Below are 22,778 nucleotides of genomic sequence, written 5' to 3'. Positions count from 1 at the left end.
GCTTCTGTGTGTTCACATTGATTCTCCTATGTGATCCAAATCAGTAGCTCTCAGCGGGGGGGGGGGGGGGGGTGAGTTTGCCACCCAGGGGTCACTTGGCGATGTTGGAGACATTTTTGATTATCATTGACTGGTGAGGTGCTCCTGGCATATAGTGAGTAGAGGCGAAGGCTGATACTAAACATCCTACAATGCACAGAACAGCCCCTCATGAAGTTATCTGCCCTGAATGTCAGTAGTGCTGAGGTTGAGAAACCCTGATTTAAATGAATCTTCCTCCTTTAGAGGTGGGGGGTTTTAACCATATTTTTGTTTACAGGTGAGAAACATGTAGCTGTGATTAGGTTCCTGGGTGCATCTCACCTCAGAGGCTGAGCTTTTTCACCATTCATCCTTTATTGCAATTACTCGCCTACACTGAATCTTCCACTCTTCTCCACGGTTGGGATAGGATGTGTCTAGTTTTATGCCACAGCTTCTTGTTGGGATGACACTGCCTGGTGCTCTGCATGGAGCTGGCCTGCAGCTGAAGTAGTCTGACCCTAACTCAGTAACCCATGACAAGAGTCCTGCTTAGGGAATCAAAATTAAGGATTTGTTGAACATGTCTCTAGATTATAAGGGAGCATGAGTAACTTGGGTATTACTTTTGAGAGTTTTCTGTTTCAGTCTGTACATTTGTTCTTTTAACCTTATAAATTTAAACTATATTCCTAATGTCTGCCTATAAGATACAGTATTCCTGCTTCATGAAAGCATGGTGTTATTAAAAAGTGCCCTTGTAGTACCAAAAAATACCAATAGAGGGGAGCAAAAAACCAACCTTTCTCTAAAGCATGGTGGCTTTTCATCTGATAAATACCTTAATATAATAATTTTTTTCTATTTCAGGTCCAGATATTTGGAAGTTTTAAAACTGGCCTGTATTTACCTACTAGGTTAGTACATTTATGAAGCTTTCAGGATATTGTGCCCTTTTCTAGAATGTGTTCATTTTGGCTGTTGAATGTAGGCGAGTAGGAACAAAACAGATTTACAGAATGAAAATTCACTTTATCTGTATTTTATTTGAATTACCTTGGGGGTAGAACATCACTTCAGATGATCTTCTCAAACTGATATCTGTATCCTGTCAGATGTAAAGGGAACATGTAGCAAATGGAATCAGTTAACAATGAACTACCCTGCCTGTTCACTTCTGTAACGTAACCCGCTAACACAGAGGTTGATGTGATATTCTGGCGAAACACCCGATTATACTGTAAAGCCGCATTTACTCTGGAATGGCAGGTCTGTCATTTCTTATTACGAACTCCTACTATTAGATTTGTTCCCACATCCTGACCCGGAGCTTCTCTGAGGAAGGTCCCTTATTAATTTTAGTCTTCTTCAATCACGGCAGTCATGGCCCTGAAGTCTGGGGCAGGGCAGGACCTTTTGGGGATGATAAGGCTTCCCCAAGGTGTAAATACCTGTTTTCTACAAACTGAAATTTCATCATGTATTTGTTTTTGCTTTTATTGTGGTAAGAATGCTTAATGTAAGATTTAACCTCCTAACAAAATTTTGAGTGTGCAGTACAGTATGATTTTAACTATAGGCATCCATCATGAATTTTTATTTGAGCTTGGTTTGATCTACTTTACCCAAATTAAAAACAAAAAATGTGTTGATGTGGATGGATCCTCTCAATTTCTATTCTGCCCATTGCTATCGTAGGCCTACAGAGGCCATAAAGTATTCAACTTTGAGTTCATGAATATTTTTCCTTATTTAGATTCTGACTTACAGCAAAACCCTGTGTCACTCTAAAAAATTTAATTGAATTTTATGAATAGGCAGTATATTCACATAGTTCATATTGAAAAGGGCACAAAAAATTACAATGAAAAGTGTGGATCCCACCTCTGTCCCCTGCTCCTTGGTACCAGTTTCTTGCACATCCTTCCAGGAACATTTTATGCCTAGAAAAGGAAATGTGTGTATGTTTTCTTCCTTTTTTACACAGATGGTAGCATCCTAGATAAACCATTTGCAACTTTCTTTTTACACTTAATAATCTAAATCAGAGTTAATTAGTTAATCTCATCCATGTAAGAACGTCTTAAGTTTTTTAGTCCCAGAAACCTTTATGAACAGGAAACGTTCACTGGTATTTTTTGAGGTTTTAACTTCTTTCAGAATCACCATTTCCTGAGGCCTGACTTCTGTGAAAAAACTAGGAGGAGGAGGTTGTTAAAGTCCCCACCCTCCACTTCTGCTCTAAAAAACTACGAACAACATATTTAGTCTTCGTTGGGCAGTGTGAGAAATAGGTTTTAATTGCACTTTGAAGTCTGTAAGTAAGCCCGAATGCAAGTGAAAACAGGTACAGTTTCTTCTTCAAACAACTTTCGTGTGTGTGTTCTGTGCCCAGTGACATTGATCTTGTGGTATTTGGGAAGTGGGAGAACCTTCCCCTCTGGACCCTGGAAGAAGCTCTCCGGAAACATAAAGTTGCAGATGAGGATTCGGTCAAAGTTCTAGACAAAGCAACTGTAAGTTCTTCTAGCATTTCGTCTTAAAATCTCTAGTTACTTATGCCTGAAGCTTACAAAATTAAAATTTAGTTTTGGAGAGCATAGTTGGATTCTCAGTGAATGGTTCTTTGGTTTCATTAATGATCACACTACCTTATGTGAAACAGATGAACTCGTTGTGGTTATTTATTTCTTTAAAATATAGTACTCCATTTTATCATACATAATACTGTAGAGTTTTTAAATATAAGTGTATTTCTATTTATTTTTTTTTTTTAAGTTTTTTTTTTTTTAACGTTTATTTATTTTTGAGACAGAGACAGAGCATGAACGGGGGAGGGTCAGAGAGAGGGAGACACAGAATCTGAAACAGGCTCCAGGCTCTGATCTGTCAGCACAGAGCCCAACGCGGGGCTTGAACTCATGGACCGCGAGATCATGACCTGAGCCAAAGTCGGCCGCTTAACCGACTGAGCCACCCCGGCGCCCCTAAGTGTATTTATATTTAAAAAGTGTAAATAAAAATTTGGATATCTGTTTAACAGTTTATAGTCACACAGAGGATGTTGCTATCCTCTCTTACTTTGTGTCCTTAAAAAAATTCTTCATACAGCTGACCCTTGAACAACATGGGGGTTAGGGGACCCAACTCCCCACACTGGTAAAAATCCACATGTAACTTTGGACCCCCCAAAAACTTAACTGCTAAGAGCTTTCTGTTGACTGGATTACTGATAACATAAATAGTTGATTAGCACATATTTTGTATGTTATATATATCATATACTACTATATTCTTACAATAAAGTAAGCTAGAGGAAAGAAAATGTTAAGAAAATCATAAGGAAAATACGGTACAGTATTGTGTAAAATTGTGTAAAAGAGGAGCCACGCAGTTTAAACCTGTGTTGTTCAAGGGTCAGCTGTAATTGAAATTTTGTAGATCAAGCAACTCGATATTTTAACTCTTATCTAGAATGGCCATTAAAAAACTTTCATAGATGCTCATTATGGAAATAAATTTATCTATTTTAGAAGTTCGGAGTTGTGTATGTTAAGTTTTCTTAGAACAAAACAGCTTATAAAAAGCTATTAATTTGAAAACCCAGTTCTGTACATACAGTTTGCGGACCTGAGTTTTCTAATACAGAGTGCAAATAGAGCCTTTTTTTAAATAAAATTAAAAAAAAAAAGTTTATTTATTTATTTTGGTGGAGGGGGGAGGGGCAGAGAGAGAAGGAGAGAAACAGAATCCCAAGCAGGCTCCAAGCTTAGCATGGAGCCCAACATATGGCTTGATCCCACCACCGCAAGACATGGCCTGAGCCGAAATCAAGAGTTGAAAGCTTAACTGACTGAGCCACCCAGGTGCCCCAAGCCTTTTTTTTTTTTTTTTAAAAGAGAATTTCTAATATCTTCTATAAACCATCCAGTGATTTTTTATTTGAGAATAATTCTCAGGTTTTAACTTCTCTTGGTAGGTTGTTTTATGGGCTATTTGCAAAACTGACCAATAATACCAATAATTAACAGACTTAAGAGAGTAGGTTTCTTATTAGGAACAATTTGCCGATACACCTGACATTAATCATAAGGACCGAGTTGGAAACTGTTGTCCAAAGTACAAAATGTTGAGAAAGGTCCAAAGTACAAAAGGTTGAGAAAGGTTTTTTGTTACCTGATTTCAAAATTCTCAACCAATAGAAATGATAATATACATTGTATGAGGCTCCGTGCTAAATATGTGAAGTATCTAGGAGACCAAGCAGACTGTGTAGTACGTAGTAATCAGAACACTCAAGAGTTTTTCTGTCCGTATGAGGAGGTCAAGACCTCAAGTCTAGTAACCTTTCCCATCCCCTGGTGTGTTATTTAACTTGGTCCACATATTTTAATTTTGCCTTTCTCTCTTTTAGGTACCTATTATTAAATTGACAGATTCTTTTACTGAAGTGAAAGTTGATATCAGCTTTAATGTACAGAATGGCGTGCGAGCAGCTGACCTCATCAAAGATTTTACCAAGGTCAGAGAAGGCATAGTGTTTATGCAGTGAAACTACTAGGAGTGGAGTTTTGCTTTGTGATTCTGTCATGGTGTCCTGATATGCATTGCTAAACTATACTTATGTGTGTATTGCTGACAATTGCCTCTTTTCTGTGGGATGGTTTTACTTTCCTTGAATCTGCTTGTAATAATCAGTAGTTTATAACGTGACTTAAGGTTAAGGGTTGGGAAAGCGTTTTGAAGAACTTCTCTGCTCTAGATCCTTCCTTTTAGGGAGACAAGGGCTGAAATCGTGCCAAACAGTTGATTCTTGTCATCTGCTTTAATCTCTTAAGAGTTTAGGTGAAGCACCTCCGTAGGCCCCCAAATCACCTGTAAGGTAGTTCCTGCAGGTTTCCTGACTTTGTCTTGAAGTGATAGAATGTCTGTTTTCATTGGTTCTGTCAAGATGGGGTAGAATTTGTCAACATCTTCAAAGCATTCACGTGCTTAGACGTGTCAGCCTTTTTCTCATTAAGCTAAAAATGTTAACTGCTTTGGTTTATGTAGAATATCTTTTTTGTCCGTTCACAATACTTTTATCAGCTCTACAGATTCACCTTTTTCTCTTCATGTAAGAAACAAATTTAACTACTTTGTCATGTTGTAAACATTATATCCTCATGTAAATGTGCAGAGTATAGAAAAGCAGAAAAAGAAAAATACTGTCCATAATCCCACTCTTTTTGGAGGTGTTGGATGTATGTAAATTTTCTTTTTCCCAGAAAGGAAACCTTTTTAAAATTGAGAATAATGTGCATGATAGAAAACTTACCACTATCAAAGGAAAACGAAAAGCAAGTCACTTTATACCTTACATGCTTAGATCGGTTTCATGGGATTTGCCATCATCAACCTTTTTTTTTTTTTTTTAATTTTTTAAAAAACATTAAAAATGTTTATTTAAGAGAGAGAGCAAGAGGGAGTACGTGTGCTATCGGGGGAGGGGCAGAGAGAGAGGGAGACACAGAGTCTGAACCAGGCTCCAGGCTCCAAGCTGTCAGCACAGAGCCTGACATGGGGCTCGGACTTACAAACTGTGAGATCATGACCTGAGCCGAAGTCAGACACTTAACTGACTGAGCCACCCAGGCACCCCAGTCATCCTCTTTTTTGCTTGTTTATCCTCTTGAAATTTTTAACAAAAGGAATAGCATGCTATGTACACATTGTCTTATACTTAATGTATCCGCACAGACAGGTTTCCTTCATTGTTTTCCTTGACGACACAATAGTCTTTTGTCAGCACATGTCATGCTTTGTGTAGCATTCTTCTAGTGATGTTTCTAGGGTTTTTTTGCTATTGTAGAAAGTGCTTGAACATCCTTCCATACCTGCCGTCTTTCTTTACACTTGTAAAATGTTTGTAGGAAGATTCTGGAAGTGGAATTTCCCAGTCAAAGGATACATGCAGATCAAAGTCTGTTGGAAATGTGCCTGATTGTTCTTTGAAGAGACTATTTACAACTTCAACCATAACGTTTAAAAATGATTATTTCTCCATAGATTTGTAGTTATTTCTCATGCTTGCCGACTTTGACATGATTTGCAAAAGTAGAGACTTTTTTCTTTTGGAAGCAGTACCAGTGTGTGTTCAGAGTGTCAAGAACAAACTACAAGTCACTAGTAGTTCTGCCACTCCTCGGTGATGGCTGTTAAGACTTCTTTCTAGATGTTTGGGCCTGCTGCATTCCCCTCAGCGTCCTTAGCTAGGGCCTGGCTTGTGGAGAGCACTTAATGAGCATGTGCATGAGTGAAGGATGGACTCGCACTCTTCATGTTTGCCAGCTCAGGTGTCCTCACCATCTCTGTAAAGCGTGGTCACCTGCCCACATGGAAGGCGGCAGGCAGGACCCTGAGTGCCCCTGCTCCTGGGCTGTGCACCGTCCTCTGAAGGACCCTGGTCTGTTTGGTGGAGGGCCACCTAAGAAAAGTGATTCTTTAAAACCCCACTGATGTAGTACTTCACAAGTTGAGAATTGTTGTGTACTGTTGGTGTTAACCTGTTTACAAGTGAATTTTCATATGGTAATGGCCATAAATCAGTGTCATCAAATATATATTGCTAGTGTTTCTGTCCCATAGTGAGTGCTTGGATGCCATTATTTACATCTACATGTTTTAGATCCTTCGTTGTGAGGAGAAAATCCTTAATTATTTACAGCTTACTTTTTTATAGCTTGCTCTGAAAATAGAAAATAAAGTGTGTTGGATATCTCCACTAAAGTCTGTTAATATAAGGACCCAGTTTATGCTCCTGTTGATGCTTAGCACGATTACTGATGTAGGAATTCACTGAAAATACAATTTTCTTTTTCAGAAATATCCTGTATTACCGTACTTGGTTTTAGTATTGAAACAATTCTTATTACAGAGGGACCTTAATGAAGTATTTACAGGTGGAATTGGTTCTTATAGTCTCTTTTTAATGGCAGTCAGTTTCCTTCAGGTAAGTTGTATGATTATATATCATGCCTCGTGTACACTAAAATAAAATTAATCCATCAGGAAATCATTTTGGAAAAAAATTTAAATCAAGCTCTAATTGGAATGCTTCCCTTAATTACTTATGACTTTTCACTTTAAAATGGGACTCTTTATAATTTTATAAATAAGTATTTTTAAATCTCAGGAAATAATTTTTGGTTTGTTTTTAACCCCATATGTTCTAGTGGTTTTAAGAATTTTCACTGAAATTTTAACATGCTTAGGTATGGCGTGCTTTTTGTAAGTGTAAGTGGTAGTATAAATGTCAAAAATAGTATCTTCTAAGCAACAAATCTTGGAAGTTTAGCTGGAATGGAGATCTGCTATCTGGGTGGAGTGATTTAGAAGTCTTAATGTTGTCTGTGAATGTGTTCATGAGCCGCAGCGCTGTCAACGGCCCGACTGCGCTCATGAGTCAGAATGATTCCCTGACGTTTTGGGCCAAGCCAGCCCTGTTAGCATCCTAGGGCAGCTGTGAAATTCAGCCTTGAATTTTGTAAATAAATTGTCCCCCACCAGTTCTGTACCAGTGGGGCTTTAGTGTTGTCTGAAGCAGTACAGCCTGCCGTTACTCCAGTTCCCTGTTGGCTGCTAGCCTAACCAGAATCCTAATAGTATTGTTTTATAGGAGTGAGGATGTCTCTTATTTTACCCACCTTGATAATTGAGAGAAAATCCAATATAATTTCTTTTTCTTTTTTTTCCTGGTTTTAGTTACATCCCAGGGAAGATGCTTGCATCCCCAATACAAACTATGGTGTTCTTTTAATAGAATTTTTTGAATTATACGGACGACACTTCAATTATTTAAAGACTGGCATCCGGATAAAGGATGGTGGTTCGTATGTGGCCAAAGATGAAGTACAGAAAAATATGCTTGATGGCTACAGGCCATCGATGCTTTATATTGAAGATCCTTTACAACCAGGTATTGAAATTAGGTAAATTTGTGGGCATTCAAAGAAAGGGCATTGCCACTGTTGTACTTTAAACTCTTTTTAGAAGAGGGGCACCTGGCTGGCTTAGTAGGTGGAACATATGACTTGATCTTGGGGTCAGGAGTTCGAGCCCCATGTTGGGTGTAGGGATTACTTAAATAAATAAATAAATATTTTTTAAAAGCCCCACAACTCACTCACTTTCTCTCTCTCTCTCTCTCTCTCTCTCTCTCTCTCTCTCTCTCTTTCTTTATAGGTTGTTTTATTTTTTAAACATTTATTACATTTATTCATTTTTGAGAGACAGAGACAGAGTGCAAACGGGGGAGGGGCAGAGAGAGAGAGGGGGACAGAATCCAAAGCAGCCTCCAGGCTCCAAGGCTGTCAGCACAGAGCCTGATGTGGGGCTTGAACTCACGAGCCGTGAGATCATGACCTGAGCTAAAGTCGGATGCTTAACCGACTGAGCCACCCAGGCGCCCCTCCACAACTCTCTTTAGAGAGTGAAAATAAAAAATTAACTTCTAATTGTACTCATTATTTTTCCTCAGAATATCTTGCAAGAAAACATGAAAACACAACACACACGCCAGAAAAACATGCTGCATATTCCCAGTGAGCTGGGAGTAGAGGCCGTTTGGCCCTGAGAGGCAAAGGAGTATAGATAATAGCTGTTGGTTTGGGTGGCTTGTGTGCGTCTCCAGTTTGCAGGCCTTTTTCTTCTTTGTCGTGACCTTGTTGGCCCTGATTTTAGCCCATTGTCAGTCAGGGCTTTGAGCGAGGTTCCTGAAGCCCTACGAGGCAATAAACATGGTAATACAGCTCAGAAATGATGAGCAGAAGGGTTCAGAGAGCCTGTTTTCCTTTTGAGCCCCTTCTTTCCTCTTTTAATTTTGCACAGTCTCCCTGTGCCTTTTCCAGCTTCATGGTGGCCTGAAAGGGAACAGCAGATTCCTTCCTTGCTGTCATGGGGTTGTGTTTGTTTCCTTGTATCCTAGTTTTTCTGGGCAGTATTTTTTCTTGCTATCATTGTAGGATATTTAGATTCTGTATTACCAGACTTCAGTGGAGATGCTTTTAGTTGTTTGCTTCACTGTGTTAACTTTGAAAATGATTAAGGAAAGGGAGTTAAGAGAGTAGTCATCTAGGGGCCCTTCTCTGGCTTATTGTGCCGTATTATAAACCTTAATAGTTCTGCGTGTTCATTCATGGAGGAAATGTTTATCAGGAAGCTTCTCTACGTAAAGGGCACAAAGATTTTCAGCAAGACGCTCCTTGCTTCAGGAGCTTATAATTTAGTGCTGGAGATATTTATATAGCTAATAGAAACAAAAGACAGGGATATCTCATTTAGCTTGGTTTCACTCTTAGGAGAGAGCAGGCAGTTAACTCCTTTGTTTGCATGACTGTATGTGAGATAGTCCCTGTGGGGCCAGAATACATTGAGGCAATTTATATGCCATAATGTACTTACTGCAGGATACACACATTCAGAGCATGGGGAGTTGTGGGGATGGCCACCCGCCCTGCCCAGATTCTTTGTGCAACTGTATAAGGAAAGCAATTGCCTTTGCTCTTCTGGAAGAGGGCCTGTGCACATTTAGTTCTTATTAAGCACTGGTCACGCTTACTATCTTCTATATATGTTTCTTTTAAAGGTAATGATGTTGGAAGGAGTTCATATGGGGCCATGCAAGTGAAACAGGCCTTTGATTATGCCTATGTTGTTTTGAGTCATGCTGTATCACCAATAGCGAAATACTATCCCAACAATGAAACGGAGAGGTAAAGGCTTAACTAAAGACAGCCCTTTGGGTCAAAATTGGTTGTGGCTTCGTATCTCCGAATTAACGTACTCCCTCTTTTTTCTTTAAACGCATGCAGTATATTAGGTAGAATAATTAGAGTAACGGACGAAGTTGCCACGTACAGAGATTGGATATCAAAACAGTGGGGCTTGCAGAATAGGCCTGAGCCTTCATGCAATGGTAAGAGTTTTTCATTGATTGATTGACCGAACATTAGTGGCTCTTCTGTGTTGTGTGTGTTTAATGGGAAGAAACGTTTTCCAATCTTTTGCCACTCTTTCAGGAAATGGTGTTACCTTGATAGTAGATACTCAGCAGTTAGATAAATGTAATAATAATCTATCTGAAGAAAATGAAGCCCTTGGAAAATGTAGAAGTAAAACTTCGGAATCTCTTAGTAAACACTCTTCAAACTCTTCATCAGGTCCAGTGTCTTCCTCTTCTGCCACACAGTCCAGCTCTAGTGATGTCGTAAGTATGAGGACGTGGCTTTTCTGAACCTATGCTTAGGAGTTCTGTTGGGGGGATAGCTGTCTAGAGGGCTAAACTTAATTCCTTTTCTTATTTGTTACTGGGAAATTTTAATAACTTATATTGATTGTACATGTCCCCAACATTGGATTAAAATTTTGAAGCATACAGCAAAAGTGAGAGAATTTTAGTGAACATCCATATACATCGCCATTAGACTCTGCCATTAACATGTTACGTACTTATCCCATAGCTAGCCATCCATCCATCCCTCTATCCACTAATTCATCTTATCCTTTGATACATTTCAAAGTAAACTACAAACATCGGTACACTTCCCCTAAAATACTCTAGTGTGCTCATTACTGACCAGCATTCAGTATTTGGTTCGTTTTTTCTTTTGATACAAAATTGACGTACAAAGAAATCTAAATTGTGCATCAGTGAATGTTAACACTGTGTGCACATGTGTGACCCCAACTATAACAAAGTACAGACTGTTACCATCATCCCAGAGAGGTCCTTCATGATGCTTTCCAGTCAGTCCCGAATTCCACCCCAGAGGTAACCACTCTTAAGATTTTCTAATACCACAGATTAGTTTGGCCTGTTCCAGAATTTCACATAAGTGGAATCATTGTCGTGTATACTCCTTTGTGTAGGGCTTCTTCCACTCAGTAATGTTTTTGAACTTCTTGATTGAATTTTTTTAAGTTGAGGTATAATTCACATAACATAAAGTTCACTATTTTAAAATACACAGTTCAGTGGTTTTCAGTATATTCAGTGTTGTGCAGCCATTGCCACTAAGTCCAGTATATTGCCATCGCTCCTGAAAGAAACCCATCAGCCACCTCTAACCATTCCTCCCTCCCCGAATCCCCCGGCAGCCCCACCTCTGCTTTCTGACTCTAACTTACAGTTATACCTACAGTTACTGTTCCTCATCAGGGTTAATTGTGAGTGTGCTTCCTTGAGATATAAAATGGGCTTACCCATTATTTGAATTTTGACTTTATTAAGTCTGTGACATATAGAGTAATCTAACTGTGGAAGGGACATCATTTTATGTTGCTGGCGATGACCACGGATCGTAATGGAATCATGAATCCTCATATGCACCATCTACCTGCGTGCCTTTTTCCTTCCTAGGGGAGAGTTCTAGAGGACGGAGCTGAGCTAGAGGTCACAGACACAGTGGGGCAGACACAAAGACAGCCTCAAGAGCGAGCTTTAGGGACTATGAGTGTGAAGGTGAAGGGTAGACCTGAGCAGAGAAGTAGCACAGTTGTGTCCCAGGCAGCCCAGAAACAGGTGGGGCTCAGCCTGTCGTCTCCGGGAAGTTCTTAACCACGCGGGGTGTTCGGTTGGAGCACTCACTGATTGTTTATCACAGATGCGCAGAAATTGAGCCTTTTGAATCAGTCGTTTTGTATTTGGTTGAAGACGTTGAGTCCGGGACCTGGGGCCTTATCTTTGCTGTGCTCTTTGCACTGTACCGTGGTTCATTTCCTATCAGTGGAGGTGCAGATAAACTTGGACCTCTGTGAGCCCCTTCCAGGCTTATTAACAAGGTCAGGTCTAGACAATAGGTTTAACAACGAACAGAAACCTTCTGATAAAATAAGCCACCTAAGATGTTTGGAGGGAAATTTGTGGAGGCAACTCAAGCGATTAATTTTGTCAATTCGTCAGGGTGCTTCCCTTAACTCCCAAATGGCTAAATTTAGTCTAAAAGATGAATATCTGAATTACTAATACGTCACATAATAACTCATATGACTTATGTTAGGATTCTGATGCGACACCATGCAAAACCCCGAAACAGCTGCTCTGCCGTCCGTCCACTGGGAACCGGGTAGGGTCGCAGGATGTGTCCTTGGAATCATCCCAGGCGGTTGGGAAAATGCAGAGCACCCAGACCAGTAACACCTCCAACAGCACCAACAAATCTCAGGTGTGTGGAATTTGTGTGTTTTTAATTGTTCATATTCAATACAGACTATTTAGAATTTCTCAAGCGTGAATATATATACACATTGTGGGTTTGAAGAAAACTCTAGGTTGGAAGAACAAACCTGTTTTGTTCTAAGAGGTTCCAAAGCACAATGCTTCCTGTAACAGGGTGTCCTGAAGATCATTATGAGACGCCACTGTAATGTAAACCTTTGTGGGCATTTAGCGACTGGTCCTCATAAGACGTCCCGGCCACCCCACCTTAGTACAGATTCAGCATTTAAACAATTGCACTGAGTTTTTAAAAGATTAGTTGTACTTGAAGTAAGCCCACTATAAGCTTTTGCGTGACCTTATGGCAATGTTTTGCACATCTGGGAGTAATATATCCTTCTTTTATATTTTCTTTTCTTTATTTTTAATGTTTATTTACCTTTTTGATATTAAAATAATTTTTTAATGTTTATTTATTTTTGAGAGAGAGAGAGAGAGAGAGAGAGAGAGCAAGCAGGGGAGGGGCAGAGAAACAGGGAGACACAGAATCAGAAGCAGGCTCCGGGCTCCGAGCTGTCAGCATAGAGCCCGACGCGGGGCTCGAACCCATGGACTGCGAGATCATGACCTGAGCTGGAGTCAGACGCCCAACCGACTGAGCCACCCAGGCACCCTCACCTTTTTTATATTTTAATATTCAGTACCTAGTTGCTTGTGTTGAAATGATCAGATAGTGGGTCAGCTGTCGATGAACATCAGCTTTGACTTAGGCCACAGAGAATACTCTATTTTCAGTTTTGTAGTTGTCTAAAATTTTATTAATCATGAGTAAGGAATCAAAATGAGGAAAGAAGCCATTTCATACTGGGCTCTGACCCAAGGCCATCTCACCCTCTCTCCGTACGGTGGAGACCCTGGGGAAGGCCTCTTGGAGTAGAGATGGACTGTTACGTCGGTCACCTCATGCCTGACTCCCAGAATCTACTTTACCTATACAGTCTTGGTCATGTGCACCAAACACACATCCATGTAGAAACAGCAACAAAGTGACAGGTGATAGCAGGATGTAAGATGACCGTGACCTGACAGTGATCAGGGGTCCGTGATGACCCCTGACCTGGCAGCACACCTTTGTGTCTAAGAGCTTCTTCGGTAATGCTGTTTATTATGTGGTATATTGATGGATAGGTTCCTTGAGAAAAGTTTCACATTCCATATACTCTGAAGAGGGAAGAGGGCAAGGCAAGGAAGGCAATGGTCTGTGTTTTCCAGTGTTTCCATGAAAAAAAAGAAACAAAAGTTTTAGAGCTCAGGAGAGTGAATCCCTGAAGTATCGTTTTTTGCCTGCTGGGTAACTTGGCATATTCCTCATTTGAAAGCTCCCTGAGTCAGGTCTTAGTGATTGCTCTGCTGAATTCACAATACTGATGTCTCTTTGACCGCTTTCTTTCTCTGCAGCATGGATCAGCAAGGCTCTTTCGTTCTTCCAGCAAAGGCTTCCAAGGTACAACTCAAACAAGCCATGGTTCCTTGATGACAAACAAACAGCATCAAGGCAAATCAAATAATCAGTATTACCATGGCAAAAAGAGGAAACACAAGAGGGATGCCCCCCTCTCAGACCTTTGTAGATAGTCGGCGTTGTGCGATGGACTGTCTTCTGTGTGCAATGGTCTCATGCTCAGGACAGTTGGATAGGGACTCCTGGCGCTCGGGAGCCTTACACTGTTCAGACTTTGATTTAGCAACTGCGTTTTTTCCCAGCTCGCCACGGAATGGATCATGAAGACTGACAACTGCAAAAACAAAAAGCAAGCAAAAAAGGGGGAAAAAAAAAGGCTGCTCATTTGATAAGTCATATGCTACAACAGGGTCATTTTAAGATTTAAAGCTTGAATGTAAAATAAATATATTTCTCATTGGCTTTATGCAGAGTTATAGGGAATAATATTCAGTGTGGGTAGGGTGATAGGAACAAAAACCAATTTCAGAGGATGGGGTGGGGAAAGAAAACAAAAGTATCTTATAGGAAGTCCAGATTCCAAAGGGGAAAGTGATCTGTGCATGGTTTCTTTTTTTTTTTTAATATTTTTGCATATATTTACCATTTTATTGTGTGTATATATAGATGACCATATAGGAAATTGATATTTGTAATAGTGGATTTGTTAATACTTTTTACATAACATTACTGTTTAAATTGTAAACAGATTTTTCTCAGGATTAGTTTCAAAAATAATCTGAATTGTCATCTTAACATCCATATATAGGGAAGTGATTAGTTCTATTACTCAATTTGTTTTCCTCAGCATTGAAATGACTTACTCTAGAACCCTTGTGACCTGCTGCAAAAATTTTTCCTCTAAAGAAAAGGTTTATGGTGGCAAATGACGTTTTATTTTGTAAAAAAAAAAGAAAAAAAAAAAGAAAAAAAGAAAAGAAAAAAGAAAAAAAGAAAGAAAGAAAAAAAGAAAAAAACATACTATGTACTTTTGTGTAAACACTGAAAAGCTCTAGTCATCTCTAAGAATTAACTTGCAACTGTTTTCTATAGTGCTGTCGTCTTGGGCAATGGGCAATTACATGACTTTGTGTTTGTTTCCTTTGCAGTCTTGTTTTGTTTTGTTTTTCTTCCTAATAGGGGAAAAAAAAAAAAAAAGGCCGCCCGCGTCTGGTCCCATTCCTGTTGCGGTGAAACCCCGAGTCCCACAGACTTTGCATGCTGGCTCCCAACCCTGTGTGCAGCGTGTGCTTGGTTCTCTCGTCTCTTCTTCTTTTCTAAATCCATGCTTAACTACTGTGGGAGAGATTAACTGTAAACAGCTTTAATTAAATCATACTTATAAAAAACTATTTTCTTATACTCCACTTTATGCTTTTGGTATTGTTGATCTTTAAAAATTAAATGGTCTTTGATAATGGATCTATTTTGTATTGCCTTATTAAGACCAAATACTTCTGTCATCCCATTCTTTATCCTCTCCTTCCATGGAATTGTTATCTTTAATTAAAACTTTTTAAAACATTGGCTTGTTTCAATCATACTGTAAATTTTGGTTGTGGTCAGCTTTGAGCGCAAATGAGATGTATAATTCTGTTACCCATCACATGTTGAGTCTGAAACTCGGGAATGTTGACTATAATAGGATGTAAGTGACATTTCTGAAAATGCTCTCTTTCAGTGTGAAGGCTCTTGTGTTTAGCATCAGTGTATGTGGCTCTGTTAATTACAGCCATTTGGGAAATGAGATTCTTTTATATATATACATATAAAGTACTATTGGCTTTTAGGAATTTCTTTTATATACATTTATGAAATACTGAAGACCAATCAGATCATTAATGGACACTTAGTGCAACTTTTTATAAAGAAAATAATGCTAAAGTAAGACCAAAACTGATGTTATCACTGAAATTGACAGTTTTCAATATGTTCGTATTTTAATTCACAATGGGAAAATGTGTTCCACAACTGGAAACTCATGATACTTGTGTAAATCGTGGAAAATTTTAAATGTGATGTTATTTTGACAATGTTTTAAATTTTAGAGTCACATTTTATTCTGATCAGAATTTTTATCAAGATGTTGAGCTTTTGTGTTTTGAAACTAGTTTGTCATAACATATTGTGCTTAATCACAGTATTTATTTTCTAGGACTATTGTGAATGTGTAGACTTATGTTTACTGCTAAGGGAACAATTATTTATAAAATGATATTAAATCCAGTATTAGCTGCCTATTTCAGACACTTAATACTTGCAGAGATCCATTGTTACATTTACCACACTGAAGTTTTGTTTTGTTTTGTTTTGTTTTGTTTTAAGAATCACCCTCATTGTTGAAAGTAAATGTACTCTTAGGGTGCAGATATTAGCGTTCCAATAAGCATGTGATTATATTAAGGTGGTGGTAGCGGGAAGATAATCTTGATTCCATTGGGAATCTTAGGTTTTCGTAAATTTATTGGGAAAATAGTTTTTCCTGTACTGCTGAAGTTTCTTTTTGGTAAACAGTATCTTTCTAAAAGAAAAAGCATGAAGGAGAAATTGAGGTGTGTACATATCCTCAAATGACCAGCATTGTATTCGTGAATACTGTGTATCTTGCAATGAACAGTGTGGAAGCTGTTCATTTTTCAATCTGAAGTAAAATACTTTCAAGAACTTTTAGTTTGCCTGCTCATTTGTTTTGTACATTTCATCTCTGTATTTGACTCCTGTCTTTTTTTCTCTTTTGAGTTTTAATACTTTCTATGAAGATTTTGTGAGTATATCAGAAATGTGTCATTTAAATATTACAGTCCATCCATACTCATGAGTCATAACCTTCCTTTGCTCGTACTTGTAGAATGGGATTTCACCAATTCTGCCTCACTGTGGTGACATTTCTCGGGGAGTCATGTATATGTGTCTGGTCGGTGTTGGAGCTCCTTGAAAAGTTCTGATAAACATTTCAGTACTGGTTTTCAGAAGTGTTGATGCGTCATAGACACGTCAGCATAAAACTTGAATGGTTATGTTTTGATGACAAAGGTAAATGCATTTTTTTCCTGCAGTTTTGAGGTGTCCGTGAAGGAGCCTGGTTTTTAGCGTCTTTGTCTTGTTTGGAGATGTTGCATGTGGTTTTCAAATCTAGCTTTGCTCTCCAGATCTACTGGTTTTACATACAGTTGCCCTCCGGGCTTCAACAGCCTTTTTTTTTTTTTTTTTTTTTTGTCCTATTTTGAGTGTGTTTTACTTTTACTTGCATTTTGAGCCTGTCATTAATACTTGGATTATTTGCTCTGGCTCCAGATATTCCTGGGTAAAGTCTTCACAGGGTAAAAACATGCATGCGAGGGAGAGCGTTACTAATAGTCTTTCTCCTCTGAAGTCTCGTACCTCCATGTGTTTTCTCGTTCCCTCCCCTGTGTCATGGTGAGTGTGAGTTGTGTTTGTCTTAACCTATGGACTCGTGTTTGGGGTTTCCAGAGCCGTAGGCCTGCCAGCAGAGCAGATGGCCACGGTGAGCTGTAGGGCCCTCTTACTGCAATGTGTTCATTGCAAAGACCTCCTCACTGACTAGGATGTAGTTACCAAGGTTGCTCTGTAGAAGTCCCTAGAAATCACCATTATTGGGTGTTATTGATCAGTTTTGTTGATTTTTTTTTGTTCATAGTTACATTTCAATTTTATTTTAATGTGGATGTACAGTTCAAAACTGATCAGTTCCTTTGATTATTACATGCTGTTGATCTCTTAGTGTTTCAGTCACTGACTAGGAATGTTGATAGGAGATTGGTTGCTTCTCAATTAACTTTTCAAGAACTAAATGGTAACATATAAAAAAAAGACATTCCTAATTTTCCTGTGATAAATATTGAAATGTTAAATTAATGCTTAGAAGAGTTTATTCTTATCCATCAGTTCTTGCTCTCTGAGCTCATTTAAATGACTTCGGTTAGTGGAGAGTAACATTCTCATCAAGTATTTTGTGAGGAAAATATTCCATAAATGGCTCTATTGCACTTAATTGAGTAGGAAGTTATATTTAATAGTTACTCTTTATCCTAATTTTCATCAGTGACCTAATTCATCTAGTGATGTATTTAGAGAATGGTGCAGCATCACAGTGGGAACAAAGATGTGTAAAAGCAGTTCTTGGAAGTGATGTCTGTATCTTGCCTCAGCTTCTGAACCTCAAGACTCTATTTTATCAAAATATTTGTGGGTGGAATGAACATTAAAAGAACAAATTTTAATATGCTACTTGATATTTAACATAACTGAGAAACTAGTCCGAGTTGACCGTGGAAGTTATTTGCATGGCTCGGAAACTTGATGTGACCCAGAAGCCTTGTTCTTTACCGTCTTCTTGTGAGCTGTTTTAACTTTATGCCTTGAGAACCTTTTTTTTTTTTTTTTCCATCAAAGATAATGACCTAAATATCTGTATAAATTGAATGTTGACAGAATTAAGCAGAAGAATTGCTTTATATAAACTCTGCGGATGTATTTGACATCCAGAATTAAATATTTACTTAAGGGCAGTTTTTCAGTTAATACATTGCTAATGTTTGTTTTACTCTTAGGCAGGGTTTTGATTTTAAGTATTTGGCCTTTACATTTTCTACTTAAGTGTATGCCCTATTAAGTGTAACCTAGTCCACAGTCTACTAGCCAGAAGGAGGGAACACCGCAGAAGAGACTGAACCAGACAGATGGAGATAGCACATCCCCTTTGGTGGTTATGAACTTGAGGAATCTCCAGGATTTGCTGAGAGAAATGTTAGCCGTATCGCTAAGAACAGACAATAACAAACAGTCTCTTAATTTGTGTATTTTCAGCGAAAGTGTTTGTTGGTATTTGCACATCATCTTTATTTTTGCATTCTAACATAAGTCTCTGTGGTTCTACACGGCCTTGACTCCTGGTCAAAGCAGCAGTTTCCATGTGGCCTGATTACAGGCCGGGTCTCCGCTAAGAAAACAGTCTGGATAAATTTGTTAGGAGTGTTGTTTTACCTTCAAGATGCTGTAATAATGAGAGCTTGTGAAGTCTCACAAGCTGGGCATTAGCAGAATCGTGTGGTGGGTGGGGAGGGGAGACAGAGGCCTAGGAGAAACTATCGAAGCCAGTGACTTGGTGAAGCTGTCTCTCATGGATTAGTGACCTGTACCTTCCAAAGAGAATGAAATTATTTATTGGTTATCAGCCAGATTCTTTGAGTTGAAATTTATCTCCCCTTTCAACTTGGGTTCTGTGCAGTTCGCGGCTGTTGCCTAAATCATTTTGTGATTACCTTTTATATTTGGTTGCAGTCTGTCATAACCTGCCTCTTTGTCCCTAAACTGAAATCTCCAAAATGGAAGCTCCTGCTCTGGTTTTTACATATTTAAATTTTAAGGAGTCACTTTTTAAAAAAGAGTCTCTTGAAAGTCCTATAATCCTAAAATATTCCAAAGACTTATTACAAGAGTATCAAAGTGTTCACTGCACTCACCACTAAAAAGCACTGTCTTATCGCACAGTGTGGTAAAAGTATAGTTTCTGGATATAAAACGTGAAGGGCTATGGGGATAAACATCTTTTAGTGAAATATACATAGATGTATATATTTAGAAGTTTGGCCCACCAGTGTTTGTTTTTAATAACCTTTTCGTTTATTTCCTCCCTTGATCAGCATTGCCTTCTGTGTTAAGAAATGTGGACTCCTGTGAGGTGCTGGAGGTTTGAGTCATCTTGAAAGCTTTCCACTCTTGTCTAGTTACCGCTGCAGAGGCACTAAGGAATTTACCAGAAAAAGAGATTTGATACAAATGGTTTATGAAATCTCGACATTTCCTGAGGTCATTATCACTGGGCACCAGTTACCAATACTATGAATGAATTGCACACCTGGAAGCTCGCTTTTTGCCTTTTTTTTTTTTTTTTTTAAGCTCACGACGATTTCTTCAAAGACATCAATTGTTTGCCTCGAAAATTTTATAAATTGCATTTCTACGCACATCTGCCCCCAGTGCTTACCATTGGGCTTATTATTCATAATCTGCAATTCAATAAAGGCTTTGTGCTTTCATTTATCTTCAAAACCTCTGGTATGAGCCTTTATGTAAGACTTGAATGGCTATTAAAAAAATTACCTTGTAATTCTAAAGACGACCCTGTTTAGACCAATGAGAGATTCTTCTGTACATAGATAGCATTTCTGTGGGCTTCCAGCCTTTGTAATGCCAGTCATGGAGTGGGAGATGCTTTAAGATGCTGTTTTCTCTCCTGCACGGGTCTCCACAGCCACTGCAAGACTGAAGCCAACTCCCCACAGTCTGCTTACTCGCAAATACCGCCCCATTTGTATCCTTTGCTTTGACGCAAGGGGTTATGCTTGCTGTACTAAGAAGTTGAGATACTTTAACCGTAGGTTTTGTGGAGCCACGAGTTACACAGACTAAAAATAGAATAATGAAAATGTTTGGTTCTCCAAAGAACAGAGAAAGAAGTGGGGTTAATAACCAAGTGCAACCAGAGCGTGTTTTCCCAAGGGGGGAGCGTCAGCCCTAGGACTTGGACTGACGGTGGTTGCCTGGAGCCCAGCTGAGTGGTGGTGAAGAAAATCCTGGATAGTTTGCTTCCAGATCATCACAAGCTGACTTCGAGTGAAGAGTAGCTCAGCAGTCTAGACAACAGGCTGGTAAAGCCAGCTCTCCCGCCCCCCTCCCCAGCCTGGTCTCTTCTTGCACATGTACTAGAAATGTCCTTTTTTTTTTTTTTTTTTTTTTAAGAGTATAATCAAAATATCTTGTTAGCATTCCAGAAGTTGCTCAAATGGTTAAGTTAGAGAATGAACTGAATATACAGGACGACTTTGTCCATCTACCTAGACACAGTGCATTTACTTAATTTCTCAACTAACGTGTGAATGCTCCATTGTGAAGAAATGTAAATAATATGTAAATATCTAAATGTAAGGATCTGGTTACCCTTCACCCTCTAATCCCACCTAGCTCCCTGGAGCTACCTGCTCTATTTATTTGTTTTTATTTTTAGAGGGCGAGAGAGTCCTGAGCAGGCTCCACACTCAGCACAAAGCCCAACACGGGGCTCAATCCCATGCCCCTAGGCTCATGACTTGAGCTGAAATCAAGAGTCAAGACACTCAAATGACTGGGCCACCCAGGCGCCCCATTACCATGTTAATATTTGCGGATGTAGCTGCCTAGATTTTTTAAAATGTATTTACATACATCTGCACATACATGTCAGGGAGTCTCTTCCCCTTTTGCATAAGTGGTAACATACTGTGGTATTCTGTAATCCCCCTACCCTCCAGAGAGCTCTTTCCCTGTCTACGCAGACAGAGGTCTATTTCATTCCTTTTATGATGCTGACTTTTGTTTGCAGGTAGCTTTAGTACATTAACATGTCAGATACCCCAGAGCCCTTCTAAACTGATAGATTTATGAAATATCCAGTACTTGAGCTTATCTTGAATAGGAGTTTTATTAAAGTATTGCTATTTGATGGCACTTTACTTCTGAACTGAGCTTTCTGAGGAAAAAACAAAAATTCCCCCCGTTTTATCTTCTTTTAGGTGAATTTTCATGAGTTGCTTTGAGAAGTGTTTCATCTTTGGTACTTTTGCTAAGATTGAAATGTAAACACAACGTGGTCATGTGAAATTTTTTAGAAAATGTTGCCGTTGACAAAAGTGATGCTGAAAAACCAGTTATTGACCATTCTCCACCATCTGCCCCCCAAAACTTGATATTTTAGGTTTTAGGTCCTTTAAGAACGGCAAGCAGCAACTGAAAGTCTCTAAAAAGAAGTTATCTGTCTTAAAGTAGAATGACTCGTATGGTGAGCAAAGAGAGCGGACTCTGGCGAGAAGAAGGAGCCAGTTATTTGGGTCAGAGAAGGCAGAGAGCTGCCTTGAATTTTGTTTGGGAAATCTGCTGGAAAATTTTGTTGGAAAAAGAGGATGGAAGGTGGCTGTGGGGAATTCCAGACAGTGATCTCCCTAATCCTTAGGAACAGAGTGGTGTTTTTTTTAGGAGAGATTTTCCTTGAAATCGTTTTCTTAGGCTCTCATTATGTGTTTGTAGAATTTCTGCTGTGATTTCTATTCATTAGTGTTCAGAAAAGCCTGTTGTGAGACGTTCTACATTTACCAGGTTAGGTCAGTTTAAGAATGCAACAACTTTTAAATGGGAACATTCTTCACCTTTAAAAAACGTGTTATACTTTCTGCTTGTCTAAGAAGCCATTTAAAAAACCCAAACAAACTAATCCATGATACAATCCATCTAGGAAATGGCATAAACTTGTGTCTATGTGTGTATGTTTCTAAAGCGAGTAACTGACTCCTATGTGAAAATATGGGATTACAGGTTTGAAGAGAAACCCGTTAGAAACATGTCAAGGTTTAATGCCAACATTATTCACATGAAACAGGAGAGGGTTAAACGTATCAAATGACCTGTTTAAGTGGTGTGTCAATTTTCAAAAGAGCTGTAGCTCACCCGTGCAAAAATGCAAACCATTTCTGTACTTAAATCGCCTGGCAGGTATTTCAGGAATGTGGCTTTGCACAAGGACTCAAAATAGTTGTAAGGTACATTACATCATGCGTCTTTGGTTTTTAAAATCCAATTCAAGACAACGGTGCTTTCACATAAGTAGGCAAGACATTGCCACCGGAACACAGAAGGTAAGGGGAAAGTCACACAGGAGCAGCCGTGTGTGTAAGGCTGGCAGGCAGGGCTGGGCTGAGGGGCGTGGGGACTTGGTGAAGAGCAGGTGGATGGGGCAGGACGGCAGTTTTGTCATCAAGTCAAATGGTTCTACAAGTCTGTTTGCCATCCCTTCCTTCCCTCTGCTTTTTCCCTGTCCTGAGGCAGCCACTTCCAACTTTCGGTGGTTTGGGGTGGGTGGAGTGTTTACCTCAATGTCTCTAAATGATAAACCTCTAATGCCACTTCTTGCTTTTCAGTTACTGAAATTATGTTTCGGGGCACCTGGCTGGCTAAGTCGGTGGAACATGTGTGTCTTAGTCCCAGGGTTGTGAGTTCAAGCCTCACGTT

General features: G+C 39.2%; 1 protein-coding gene across 5 annotated transcripts in view; it reads left to right on the top strand.

Moving 5' to 3' along the window:
- Positions 1–19,636, top strand: part of TENT4B (terminal nucleotidyltransferase 4B) — a 74,994-nt gene extending 55,358 nt beyond the window's left edge. For 2 of the 5 annotated variants that reach the window (XM_053210510.1, XM_027044533.2), the window contains 10 exons: positions 892–938; positions 2,417–2,537; positions 4,436–4,543; positions 6,884–7,012; positions 7,765–7,978; positions 9,647–9,773; positions 9,873–9,976; positions 10,221–10,267; positions 12,060–12,224; positions 13,676–16,277. In XM_053210510.1, coding sequence (XP_053066485.1) covers positions 892–938; positions 2,417–2,537; positions 4,436–4,543; positions 6,884–7,012; positions 7,765–7,978; positions 9,647–9,773; positions 9,873–9,976; positions 10,221–10,267; positions 12,060–12,224; positions 13,676–13,852 — 1,239 coding nt within the window. In that variant the 3' untranslated portion in view covers positions 13,853–16,277. Of the gene's footprint in view, positions 1–891; positions 939–2,416; positions 2,538–4,435; positions 4,544–6,883; positions 7,013–7,764; positions 7,979–9,646; positions 9,774–9,872; positions 9,977–10,079; positions 10,268–12,059; positions 12,225–13,675; positions 16,278–19,381 lie in introns of those variants that run through there. The other 3 variants (XM_053210508.1, XM_027044531.2, XM_053210509.1) reach the window with 2 other exon arrangements.
- Positions 19,637–22,778: the final 3,142 nt, after the last annotated feature.

The sequence above is a fragment of the Acinonyx jubatus genome, chromosome E2 (assembly GCF_027475565.1).
Source record: "Acinonyx jubatus isolate Ajub_Pintada_27869175 chromosome E2, VMU_Ajub_asm_v1.0, whole genome shotgun sequence".
Classification (NCBI taxonomy): domain Eukaryota; kingdom Metazoa; phylum Chordata; class Mammalia; order Carnivora; family Felidae; genus Acinonyx; species Acinonyx jubatus.
This window is presented reverse-complemented; position numbering and strand designations above follow the sequence as displayed.